The sequence below is a fragment of the Parasteatoda tepidariorum genome, chromosome 6 (assembly GCF_982258835.1).
Source record: "Parasteatoda tepidariorum strain Cologne lab strain chromosome 6, Ptep-v5.0, whole genome shotgun sequence".
NCBI classification, from domain to species: Eukaryota; Metazoa; Arthropoda; class Arachnida; order Araneae; family Theridiidae; genus Parasteatoda; species Parasteatoda tepidariorum.
Window position 1 is genome coordinate 5,923,961 of NC_141760.1, and position 14,167 is coordinate 5,938,127.

At 29.9% G+C, this 14,167-nt stretch overlaps 1 protein-coding gene across 13 annotated transcripts in view; it reads left to right on the forward strand.

Moving 5' to 3' along the window:
* LOC107454565 (sodium channel protein 1 brain) overlaps positions 1-14,167 on the forward strand; it is a 53,286-nt gene that overhangs the window by 23,247 nt on the left and 15,872 nt on the right. For 10 of the 13 annotated variants that reach the window (XM_016071796.4, XM_043044682.3, XM_043044678.3 and 7 more), the window contains 8 exons: positions 353-409; positions 528-613; positions 1,731-1,800; positions 7,126-7,305; positions 8,860-8,979; positions 10,580-10,843; positions 13,021-13,212; positions 13,778-13,932. In XM_016071796.4, the coding sequence (XP_015927282.2) occupies positions 353-409; positions 528-613; positions 1,731-1,800; positions 7,126-7,305; positions 8,860-8,979; positions 10,580-10,843; positions 13,021-13,212; positions 13,778-13,932 (1,124 nt within the window). The remainder of the gene's footprint in view (positions 1-352; positions 410-527; positions 614-1,730; positions 1,801-7,125; positions 7,306-8,859; positions 8,980-10,579; positions 10,844-13,020; positions 13,213-13,777; positions 13,933-14,167) is intronic. The other 3 variants (XM_016071798.4, XM_043044679.3, XM_016071802.4) reach the window with 3 other exon arrangements.

A 14,167-nucleotide genomic window follows, 5' to 3' on the forward strand; every position in this document is an offset into this window, starting at 1 on the left:
CTCATGGGATGTTCATCATTTGGCAGAAATTAGCGCCCTAAACCTTAAAGGCTTTAGAAATCAGGATGGATTTTCTTGTTAAGCAATTTTAATTCTCTTAGAACTTAGCTATTAATCTAATTGGCAGTTATTTATTTAAATCTAATTCATTAAAGTTTATTAATGTATCTTTTGCTATAAATTAGTATTAATATGAGAATAAAGTATATATTTACTACAGTCTTTAATGAAATTATTTTACGAAGTGAAATATTTTAATTTTTTTATTGTTTCAATCTGAAACAATGGCAGTATTTATTTTTATATTTTTGGAGTACTATTGCTATACATGCATTTCTTTATGTATTTTTAGAGAAACAGACTGTCTCAGTTAAAAGGATTTGTATTTCACTTGTTCTCAGTTTTAGAGGTATTTTTTTTTTTTAATATCTGTTTGCTAGTTTTTCAAAGAATATTTTCAGTTTCTTGTTTCTCCCATTTTCAATTTAGTAATGAAAAAAATTTTTTTCAATATTTTCTTTATTCAGAAACAAATTGTAGACATGTGTAAGAAAAAGGGTTGTATAGAATTCTTTGACGATTTGAAGGAAACTAAACTTTACCTTAAATTAAAGTAAGTAGTTTAATAGATTTAATGAAGTAAACTTCTGCACTTACATTACTCAACCTCTTTATTACACAAAAAAAACTACCAGAAAAATAAACAATCATTTAGCTAATTTTCTTATTAAAAAAACTGATATTGTTGCTCCAACTTTAAGATATTATAAAAAGAAAGAAAGAAATTATGAATATCTATTGTATTTCATTCCTTTTTGAAATATTTTGATGAATCTGTATAAGCCCCCCTGGAAAGTGATGTTTTTTTACAGTGATTAAAATCTGTCATGCTTTATTATTGTCAGTGAGAAATGTTAAAAACTTTTGGAAATCGGCTTAAGTCACCAGATTGATTAGTTAATTGCATTTAAGTCACCAGAAACTTGAATTCACCCAAAATACTTTTACTGCAATACTAAAGTAACTTTTCTCATATTTATACTAGTAGTTATATACTAGTATTTATCCTATTTTTGTTAAGGTTTATTTTCCGATTTGAAAATAATTATAAACATCTTAATTCGAAAAATTATCTATCTCATACATATATTTAAGGTGGGTTTGCAAATTTGCTTTTAAGATATAACTTTTCTCAAATTTATTTTATCTTAATTTTATTAACCTGCCATTTAATTACCTAAATTATAAGATTTGAATGACGAAACTAAATTATTAGTTTAAGAAAAAAAATGTCTGAAATTTATTTTGTTGCATGATTTAAGATAAAAACAATTGTATGTTTCTACCAGCTAAAATATAACCATTCAAAAAGTTTTTTAGAGGAAACATATTTTTGTAAAATAATTAGCTAAAGGCATTTTATAAAAGCAATATCTGCAATTGTCTTATTCTTCGGAAAATATAATTCATAGGATATTATAATGCAAACTTTTCCACTTTTTTTATAAATTAATAGCTTTAACATAATAATTAAAAGACTAATTGTGCTGCATTTTATCTCTTTGTTTAACTCTGTGGCAATTAGCCATCTTCCTTTTTCTTTAGCTTTAAATTTTTGCATGTTTGTATCGTAATTGCATTTACAATGTGTGATTTTGATGTATGCAGCGTCAAAGATCTTTTGTCTAGAAATTTTTGTTTAATACTTTCTGGTAAATCTTTAATTCCAGGCAATTTGCTTGTAGTAATACATTTGAAGGAATTACAATTTTCTTTGTGTTCTGGAGTTGTCTAATTATTGTAAGTATAACAATACAGTCATCCCCACTTAATCGCGTATTGTATAATCGAATAAACTGCTTATACGAATGAAATTTAATGAAACCGACTCATTTTATATGAAGCTAATGTTAAACTTCCCCGTTTAAAAGAATATTTGTTGTTTTTTGTCCCCGCCTAATTACATAAAATTGAGGTACTGAAATGAAGAAAAAAAAAAATTTTTTTTAGAAGGGTTTCACCAATTAAAATAGAGTTTCCATTTTTCAGTTAAGATACAATAGGTGATTACTTCAATATGGACTTCCTGTTCATTGCTTGGTCTAATGAGGTGTTAGGGGTAAAGTTGAAGAATTAATCAAATCTTGCTGCTTATTATACATTGAAGTAAACGAAGGGCATTTTACCCCTCTTTGACTTACTTCACTCACACATCATTTAGAGCGTAAAAAAAAATACAGATTGTTTTGTGGTCCCCTCCTGATGCGCTATGAGCTTTAAAAAGAAAAAGTTTCAAAAATCTTAACACACTAGTGTACAATGTGTCTTTCTCTTAAGTAGAATAATCATTGCTTAATCTAGTGAATAATGGTTGCAAGTTGTGCACGAAAAGGAATGATTTGAATTAATCGAAGGAGAAAAGAAATTAATGTTTGAAACAATAAGTTTCAAAAACTCCCAAGCTATTGTAAAATAGGGCATTAATTTGGAATCTCTCAAGTTTCGAGAATTAAAAAATAATAAATAAGTAAAAATAAAAATTCTGAATATATTTGAAAGGAATACGCAAGTCATGAAAGTCTTCGTAGAAACTGAAAGGGAATATCTAATTTTGATAAATTGCCGAATTAAAACGGGTATAAAGGCAATCTTCAAGTATAAACTTTTTCAGAAGGGATCAAATAATGCCTTAGTACCTATATTTCACTTTTTGCTAACATTGATTTATTTTTATGTATCTTTAAATGACATTTATATTTTGTGATACTAACATAGACATATTTAATTATAATTGTTTATTGATCCTAAAACTGGTTTTATTTAATCAAAACGCTATACTATGCATTAAATACCATTTAAAAGTAAAATTTTGCAAAAATATAGAATTTAAGATTGAATATTGCACTCCCTTTTTAATCGAATAACCCACTTAAGTGCATTGATTTGGCTGGAACCGATGGTGTTCTTTTAAGGTTGACTGTATTAGTTAAAAACATGTAACAATGTTTTGCTTTTAAATTTCTAAGCATATTTTAAAAAATTAAATTTGATTGTAATATCATAGTTCTCTACTTTAATATAAACTTATATTGAGTCTATTAAATCTATACTTCTGTACATTTTTCAGGGAGGAGATTTTTACGCTTTTGTCTCTCAAATTTCCTTTTTTTTTTTTTTAAATCAAAAACCCCTTGTCTCTAAAAGTTTCGAGTTTTTTTTTATAAACATTCCGCTTTTTCTGAAAATTCAGTTGAAATGAAATGATTATATTTATTTCCAGTTTTCAAAGATAAACAGAAAATTCAAACTACGTTGTAGCTGCTAACCCTTCCGTATTTTTACTTATTTTAGCTATTTTCTCCATTCCGTATTTTTACCCGCCCGCCAGATAGCTCGTATTTTCGTAATTCAGACGATGCTGCTTTCGGTTCGCTGGCGCAAAAGCAAACGTAATAAATAAAAAGTAGCGGTGGATTTGTGGTGAAAATATTTATTTGTTCATTCAATTGATTTTGTAAATTTTTATTTATTGTGGCTAAACAAAAACATTACAAACAAGCCTTGTAGAAATCCCAAGCTCAGAAAATTTTAAAATTAATCATCGGGATGTATAATCACGTGGTTTAAAAATCGCACTTTTTTTTGTCAAATTTTTGGATATCATAACTTCTCCATATATATATATATATATATTCATTCTTGGATTTCCTCTTTTTTACTTTCTGACTATTCTCATTCCTGATTTTTATAATCTGAATTATTATTGGATAAAATGTATAAAAAAATGTAATAAAAATGTCATATTTTACCTTTACTTTGAGTATATTTTGAAAAAGGTTTGGTTTGAATATTTTGCACTGATACCTGTATCAAATACAGTAGAGTTTCGATAATCCGAGGTTGACAAGACTATCCCTATCTTGAACTTTCGAAAACTTAAAATTTTATAAATATTTAAATGAATGGAAATAAAGTATTTTTTAAATTTCAGTATTTAATTGAAAATTACATATTTAAAGAAAATTTGCTTGCATTAGGGAATCAGGGTACATTTACTACATTAAATTTACATTATTTATTATATTACTGCATCAGATTAATTGTACTTTTAAATAATTGTCTAATGTTTTTTTTTTTTAACCCACTATTTACGTGTTTGAGTGTTAAACATGCAATGTCGTTTTTCAGCATTCAAATTTCTCAACATTCAGTCGTAGTAATCGTCTAAAAATCAATCGTAGTAATTGTTCCATGTGTTGTGTGTGAGTTGGTCATTATTTGGTAGAAAGACCTGACTTTTTTTCATTGACTCGGAATTACGAGAAACATGAACAACCGAGACTCGAATTATCGAGACTCTAGTGCAGGGGTGGCGAACCTTTATACACCAACGTGCCATTTTTTCTAAAAAAATTGTTTAATGAGGTCATAGACGTGCCGTCAAATAATTTTGACTTCGTGATTATTGGGAAAATAATAATACTAAACACTACCAACTCAAAACTCTTTATTTACATTGAAAAAAATATATTTTGCCATGTCTTAAAACAACTTAAAGTAACATCAGAGTGACTCCTGTTGTTGCAGATTCGATGACAAATAACTTATATTAGGTTGTAAGATGTTAGTTTAAGCAGGACTGTTTTTTTTTTTGCTAGTTGTTTATTGTTAGCTTGTTTTTTATGGTTATTAATTGTTTTTTTTTAGCATTAATTGTTAATTCTTTTATTAATAATTGTTTATTATTTTGTTTGTTTTCGTGAACTTTAATTTAATTGCAACATATGCTTCATAGTGTAATAACATTTGTGCAATAGCAATTCATTGCGTAATAACAATTGTGATCCGTGGAGTGCCCAAAATATTGTGTCTCGTGCCATATATGGCACGCGTGCCTTTGGTTCGCCATCCCTGCTCTAGTGTATATCTTTTAGTAGCATAAAATAATGAAACTCGTTGTAACACCATCAAAGCTAGACTTCAGCTATTCTTTCATTTTTTTTTTTTTTTAATTTTGTGATTCCTTTTACTAAATATAAACATTTACAGGGTTCCCACGGTCCTTGAATTTTTTTTTGCTAAATTTAGGTCCTTGAAAGTGCTTGAAAAACGTCTTAGGTCCTTGAATTTGTCCAATACTGCCGGCGGCCCTTTTTATAAAACACCCGCGGATCTTTCTCGTTCTTTCTGTTTTGTTCCCGAGCTCTCTCACGTGGTTTTTAACACCACCGTTTCTAACCGGGCCTAGCGTCTTGGTGTCTGCCAAGCTCGCTGAGCACAGCAGACAATCAATGCGTTCGGGGCGAGACTCCACTTCATCTTCTGTCGCATATGCTTAGATCTTCTTTTTTCTTATCGAAACTGGAATACTCTCGAATTTCGTAACAATATGTACCTTGTAGTTTTCAATAAATTTGTCGTTTTACCATCCGCACTTGTCCTTACGTTTGCGTCATTTCAAAACTCTATTGTAAAGCGTATTCACAAAGGCACGGCTTCGTATTTGTGTTATGTAGTTTAGACTAGTTATGCCTGGGAAGTGCTATTTTAATCCCCAATGGATGGATAATCAATCTTATAAAGAATGGATTTTATCGATGCCCGAAAAGAAGTTCAGAGCCAAGTGCCGATTATGCATGAAGGAGATCGATATCGCGAAAATGAAAGACTCTGCTCTGAAATCACACATGAATGAAAGGTAAAACAAAAAAGCAGTCTCATGCCTTAAGTTCTCTTTTTCCAAAGACATCAACATCTAATTCATCTGGTGTAAATACTCCTTCAACATCGTGTGCCCCATGTGAAACAGAAACTTTAGTGGCCGAGGTAACATTGTCTTCTTATCTGGTTAAAAGGAATGTGCTTGATGCTGAAATTCTCTGGAGTCTGAAGTGCATCACTAGTAATTATTCATGTAACTCCTGTGAAGGGATTAGTAAATTGTTCTCCAAAATGTTTGCTGATAGCTGTATAGCGAGACAATTTTTTTGTAGTGCCACAAAGTGTGCCTATTTGGGCTCCTTTGGATTGGCACTATACTTCAAAGGGATTCTTATAAATGAGCTGAAGAATGTTGATTGCTACACTGTACTCTTTGATGAGACGTTAAATCAGTCTCTACAATCTAAGCAGATGGACATTATGGTAAGGAATTGATAATAAAGTTTGCACTAAGTATCTTACCTCCCAATTTATGGGTCATGGAACTGCAGAAAATATTTTGTTCTCTTTTTACAAATGCATGGATGATGGTTAAAAGCTCTCTAAAATACTTCAATTATCGATGGATGGACCCTATGTCAATTGAAAATTCTATTAGAAGCTTCAGTGTGAATTAAAAGAGAAATATTCCCACCAGGTCATATTCATTGGCAGTTGTGGATTACACATAACGAATAATGCTTTTAAACATGGTGAAAATGGGATATGTTCCTTCTAATTTTTATTTTCAGAAAGAATTGTTGCTGCATAACATTTAGAGAAGGTTGTGTAAATTATGGATGAATAATTTCAGAAACGATGCTTAATAGAGGAGAGGAGGGGGTTATGGAATAGTCATGGAATATGGAATACCTAAGATTTAGCTCTGTCTTTCATGCAGCCTTCACATGGAAATACACAGGATTAAAGGATTTCACCATTAACACCTCATTACCATTAGTTATAGATTGTGCTGAAAATGATTTTGTGAATTAATATGTAAAACCAGTAGGATTGTTTTTAAAAAAATATAAATTTTAGTCCATAATACATATACTCTCTTCTCTCTATATAGGCAAAGCATTTAGGTATTATATTTGAAATTAATTATTGCCACAACAAACATTGTTGCTTCTAGTAAAATAGAAGAGAATAATTTTTAAAATTGGTCTTAGATTAAGGTCCTTGAAAATTTTGTTAAGGTCCTTGAAAAGTCCTTGAATTTCAATCTCATCATAAAGTGGGAACCCTGAGGTATATATTTTGTAAATGAATAAAAATTTCACTTATAAAGAAAGTTTTATTTTCTAACATTACGTAACCATTTCATATCAAAGTACTCATAATTTTGTTTTCTAATAATTTAAATATAAAAAGTAAACTAATTTTTTGGCAATATTTATAGACTTTTTTTTCTCTCTATAGATACTTGATGAGTCTGGTGTTGATGAACATGACACGCCTATCCAATATATGATTGTCAAAATCTCATCTTTTTCCTTAGCTGTGCTGTTTACTTTTGAAATGTTGTTGAGATGGCTTGCTATTGGATTAAAAAGCTATTTTACTGAACCGTACACAATATTGGACTTCATAACACTAACAGTAAGTATCAAGGCATTTTTTAAAAATAGAATTTAATATAGATTAATAGTTCACCCTATATTTCAGAATACAAGCCCTTTCGTACGTGAGCCGAGAGTATGTTTTTTCTTTGAAAGGTTACCTAATTCAAAACCCATATGTAAGCCAAAATAAAATAAAGTACACTATCTTTGTGAGAAGCTTTCAACTTCCCTTTCTAGACTACCTCTTGTAATTAGTTTCAACCTTTTCCACACTGCGTCATAGTGGCGAAATTCGTTTAAAAATCACAGATTTTTTTTTAAATGTTTAATTGTTATAGAACTCTATATTGATTCATACTTTCGGAGTGAGTTAGGTAAAAAACTGAAGAAGTTGAAAATAGAAATCTAAAAATTTATGTGCAAAAATACTTCTTAAATAATTGAAAAAATGCCTAAAATTTTTAGCAAGAAAAAAGTGTATATAGTAAACATTTATCCACAGAATGTTATCAACTCTTTAATAAAATTACGCTGAGTTATTTTATTTGTTTAAATTGTTGAAATATAAATCTAAATGTTTGATTTTTAAATCATTTGAATATGATTCTCGACATTTAATTTTAAAGCCGCGTAAATACGAAAATCGATGTTTGGTTTTAACAAAACGTGAATATAAATCTTTATGTTTCATTTTAAAATCGTGTGGATATGAATTTCGATGTATAATTTTTAAGTAGCTTAAACAGAGTATTTTAAATCGTGTGAAAGCGGACGCGATATTTGATTTAAAATTGTGAAAATACTGATCACGATCAGCAATCTTAGATCACATAAATAGGAATATCGTGATATGTGAATTTAAGTCATGTGAATGTAATTTTAAATCGTGTTTGCATGGGTAAAAGAAGCTTAAGAAACAAATATTTTTTTCTTATTTAGAAATAATAATAAAAAAAATCTATGATGCTGACAAATTTTCCACAAACTCCATAAACAGGGTTCTCTTCTTCATGTATATTATGTTGGTTACCAGTTGACCATTATTAATTTAAAATTTTGCCATTTAGAAAAACATTTGAAGCAAAATAGGGTATTCGAAATATGAGAAAGGTGGTTCTTTATGTTTAAAAAAATATGCTTATGAAATTTATTTTTTATGTAAAATGTTTTGTCTGTAGTTTCATTTTATGTAAAATGTCAAATCCAATTATATGTAAAAGCAAAATTTATGCTAATTAAAAAAAAATTCCTTCTCCACAGTATGCAATTCAACCAAAATAAGGTAGATGCTAAACTGAATAAGTTAATGTTTTATGCTAACAGTTTGCCATTTTGTTGTAGAAATAATTTGTTTAATAATGGCAACAATACTTAATGATTACTTTGAAAAAATTTAATGTTCTGTATTTTTTAAGCATGTTTTTATATCCATTTACTACAATGCGAACTATATTAGACCTTAAAAACCCATTTTAAACAGCTATTCCTTCTGATATCCTGCACCACATATTCAACCATTTTCTTACCTCTTGCTTGTTTAAAGCTTTTAAATATTTATTGAGAAATGTTATTATATGAACGCTTTTTATAGTTTCTCATAGCTGAATTGGTTCTTGAATATGGTTTTGATAAAGGATATGCAGTGACAAAATTTAGAGCACTCAGAGCTTTCCGACCTCTACGCTTTATTAACACAGTGAGAGGAATGGAGGTAACTAATATTACTAATTTAGATTTATTTTTTACCTTCTTTAAAAAAATTCATTCTTTGATGGCAGTATTCTGTGTTTCCTTTGTCATTTTATTATTTTAATAATTAACTACTTTCCTTTTCCTGCAATTTTTCTAAATATGTTCATATTTAGTTTGAATACATCTAATGCACGGTATATAAATTTAATTTCTTTTAATCATTCTTAATTTAATTTTAATTAATATAAACCAATTATTTAATTTTTATAACATTTTGTAAAAATCAAATATAAATATTTTATTCTCTTAACAATCAGTGTAATGGCTAACTTTTTAATTCAATGCAAATGTATAACTCATTAATCCACTATCTCGATTGAATCGAGCCTCGTAATCTGTTTTTAATTCTTTATTCCTTAAGCTGCTTTATTTCTCTAACCATAAAAATGTTTCAATTACAGGGTTATATTAATATCCCACAGTCTTGTTGGTGTTTAAGCTGTAGCTATATTATTTAAATATTAACATGAGATATCATGAGGTTGGTTAAATTGACTTTTCTTTTGGCAGTCTCCTTTTTCGCCTATAGTAGATCTCCCCTATACTACAAAGCGTTGATTTAACACTACTTTTAATTAAGCAGGTTGCAGGTCTTATAAAAATATATGTGGTGATGTTCAGTTCATCACCACACACATTAAGATAAGAATAAAAATGAAATAACAATTAAAAATAATATACTCTTAAGTAAGAGAACAAAATCATTAGAATGATCACTATTTGCAAGGTGTTAAAATTATTTATTTAATATAGATCAACTAAGATCTTTAGAGTTACAAATTTTGTTCCAGGAAGGCATTCACTCCAATTAATAATACATAAAAATTTAACATGAAATCATACAATATGAAGCTGCACTGCTAATTAGTAAATAAAAAATAATAATTATGGGGGTGATAGAAAATTTTATAATATAACTTAGCTGTTGAAGATCCTCATCTTTTTTTTTTGTATCTTAACCTCAGCTCTCCAAAACCATGTGTGTCCCTGCCTTTTCTCTCACCTCCTCTAACCAAACACCCAAAGCCTACACAACTCTTATTGGCTGTTACCACCATCACAAAATAAGTAGGGCTATACTTGGTATTTCTTTTCTTTTTTTTTTTTTGGCTGAATTATTTAAGGGCAGGTGAAAACTTATGAAATAGAAACTAAAACTTTAAAGTATTTATAGTAGTGCAGCAAAGATAAAAGTAACAAAACATCATAAAAGCAATACCACACTCCCTTGGCTTGTCATTAATCACATGATGCAAAATTTATTATTTTACTTTATATGTTACTTGGATAACATTTTATTTTGCACCTTGAGGTATGCAACGAAATAAAAATTTTATTATGATTTCTGTAAAAAAATGTACAAATGTTCTGTAAAAAAATTTTATCCTCTTTTCACTATCTACTTCAATTACACTAATCTTTTCATTATACCTGTGATTTATGAAAACATCAAAACATAATGATCTAATATAGAAAAAATTTATAACATATGAATTATAAATAAATACTAATATATATAGTTTTTAAATTCAGATTTGCTTTGTTATTTTTTATTGCAGACAATTGTTGGAGCCCTTGTTTTATCCCTACCAGTCATCTTCCGAGTCGTTATTGTTTGCCTCTTCTTCTGGCTACCATTTGCTATCCTTGGCATTAACTTTTTTGCTGGATTGTTCTTTCGTTGTGTGGACTACAGGGGGAATGTTATTGACTCCTCTGTCGTTTCTGGAAAAATTGAGTGCCTGGAAAAAAATTATACGTGGAAGAATAATTTTATGAACTTTGATCATATTGGAAACAGTTACATGACACTTTTTCAAGCAGTAGGTCAAATATGTATTTAAGTATGGTATGGAATATAAATTTGTATTAATTCTGATTCCACTGAAGGTTGAAACTTGACAATTCATTGTACAGTTCATACAATGCTTGTTTGTATTACACAGGAAACCTCACTTTATGAATAATTTTATGACAGACATGCTTTTGCTTTATTAGCCCCTAAAAATTAAGCTATCCGAAATTTTAAAAAATTTAATTTTTGCTAACCTAATTTACAACACCACTTTGGCTCATTGGATCAAACGTGTGTCATCTATGAGGTGACTCTGGTTTGAATTCCATCAATGATGGGTCAATGTGAATTCTACACCATGCTTGCACGGATCATGCGTTACAGTCCCCTTGCTGTCGGGCTAACCGTGGTAGGTTTTTGTGGTTTTCCTCTCCTATAACGCAAATGTGGATGAGTTCCTCCATCGAAAACTCCTCCCTGGAAGAAAATTTCTCCGAATATTTGATCCAGGAGTTCCCTTGTCTTCTGGATTGAGTACAAAACTTCAAAGCTATAAAGTTAAACATTGGTAGTCATAAACTGAAAAATTGGGCCGGCTGTTCAACAACTGTTAGGAAAAAAATTAGAAAAATAACTTAATTTTCAGGAAAATGTGAGTATTTGTTGTGAAAGTAATTTAAAACAACAAAAGTGGCAGAATTTAAAGGAGAGTTCAAATGTAAAATGCAAAGCTTTTTAAAACTTATGATTGATTGGATTTCTTTACTGTATATTACTTTTAGAATTTCTACAGAGTGGATACACTGCAGGTCGGTATTGCTATGTCTACTTTTAACACATATCTTGTTTCAGGTTCATTATTAAATGTTACTGTGAAGACACAACTATTCGCAATTAACTGTTATCGATATTTTCAACAATAAATGAATTAGAATCTTTAAGCTGAAAAATCCTTTTATTGAAATATTGTTAGTATTTGAATTTAGTATTGTTAGTATTCAAATTAAGTATCTAAAATCTGGAGAATGCTTATAATTTGCTTATTTTTTCTGATAAGAGAGTAAGAACATGGGGACAAGCTTGTAAAACTCTAACTTTCCTTTACCTGGAAAATATTTATTTGTTAAATTGCAATAATAATTATTTTTTGAAAGAAAAATTAATAAGCATAGGGAGTCTACAATTTTCTAAGTCCAAAATCATGTATGAAATTGAAACAAGACTTTCTCTGATAACATATATTCTTCATCTATTTTTTTTAAACATAAATATCATTAATACTGTTTACTGTGCTTATTATTTTATAAAAATTCTATTTCCCCTTTTTTCATTTCATGTAAATTTTTATAAGATATGTACGGGGTGGTCCTAAAATATATGTCAAAAATGTAAAGGTAGGTAGAGGGGACATAAAAAAGCATATTTCGGATAGGAATGTGTGTGCGGTAATGCCACATTAAAGCACTAGCTTGTAAAGCAGTATGAATCAGAGGAAACTGAAAAGACAAAAGAAAATAAAAATTTATCAAGAGTTTACAAGAGGTGCTCGAAAGAGCAGCCACCAACATCGATACAAGATTCACAGCGACGGCGCATGGATCGGCCTACATTAGAAAAGACATTAGGCATGACGAGCACATGTAAAGCAGCAACAGACAAGCGGACAACAAGATCTTCTTAATGGGACTCTCGTACGCCAGGCTTTTAATATGACCCCAAAAGAAAAAATCCAAGCAGGTTAAATCAAGAGAACGCGGTGGCCAGGGAACTGGACCAGCCCGTCCTATCCAATGCTGGCAGTAGACAGCGTCCTGATGATTTCTGACGCTCCCTGTACATCCTTTGAGCAACTAATTTGTTTCCTTGTGCAGCCCCATACATGAAATGCACGTCGGCAAGCTCCACATTAGTGAAACGATTCATGCTGTTTGAGATCCGTGCAGGAATCCAGCTAGCAAGCGCTTTTATACGCCGTAGTCATCAGCGCTCCCTATCGGCTCAAGGCGGCGTTACCGCACACACAATCCTATACGAAATATGATTATTTAAGTCCCCTCTACCTACCTTTACATTTTTGACAGATATTTTAGGACCACCCTGTATATACTTTTTTTAATTAAGATAAAAAATATTAATGCTCTTATTTTCCTATGCTCAATGCTGTAGTTACTTTGTTCAAACTAACTATGAAGATTTTTTTTTCAGGCTCTATTTGCAAACTGGGCAGATTTAGCACAACTGATGGTTGATCACAGAAGAAGTAATATGCAACCACTGATAAATGCTCACCCTGAGCACTTTATTTTTGTCATACTTTTTCTCCTTGTTGGAGGTTTCTTCACCATTAACTTGTTTGTTGGTGTTGCTGTTGATACATTTAAAACAATGCACAAGCGTGTAAGTGAATGATTATTTCAATTTGTAGTTTTTTTGAAGGGGGAGATTAAACTCACTTTGTTATTATGCATTTACATTACATTAAAAAAGAAATGTTTTATGTAACTTTTGTTGAAAATTTATTAAGTTGTTTTAACCTTCCAAACAATGAGCTTCAGGATAAAAATAATTGTAAAATTTTCTGACATTCATGAGTCAATTTGAAGAAAGAACGCCTGCTGCTTCAAGTTTGCAAAAAATCTTTACCAAAATGTGTATAATATTTATTTAACGCCCTTTCCATTAAATTTGTAACCAGAGAAAGAAATTTTAGTATTAATCATAAAAAAAGTGCTTCGACCCACCCTACTGTTAATATTTTTTTCCATCACAGAAACTTTTTTGGAATTCTTTAAAATCCATTTAAAAGATAAACCAAAATTCTCCTATCCTAACCAGCTGCAAATCTGGAAAAAAATAACCTCTGCTCATCAGCCGCTATAAATACAATGAGATTTCAGATTTTTATAATGCTGCAGTACTTTAAATTTTATTATCAATGAATTAGTTTACAAAAATTTTTTAGGTGGAAGGTGGACCAGCTGAATTTGCTCTCACAAAACCTCAAATGCTTTATTATCGTGCTATGCGAAAAATTGGTCGGAGAAAATTTATGATCCTCGTCGAGCCTCCGTCTAATCTGTTCTGCAAGAAATGTTTTAAAATCATCGACAGTTGGTGGTAAAGTGTTTCTTACAAAAATTTTGAACCATGTTTTAATTGTATGCGTAGAACTACATTCTATGATTTTTATTTCCTTGCCCATAACTTAATTTATTTTGTTTATTTTTGTAATAAGACTATCAATAAGTTGTTTAACTGTTTGAATCATAAAACTTTAAAGAGCATTTCTTTTATGAAAAAAGTGACAATCATTTATACTATGAGCAATATCTTTCAGGCTTTTTAACAATGA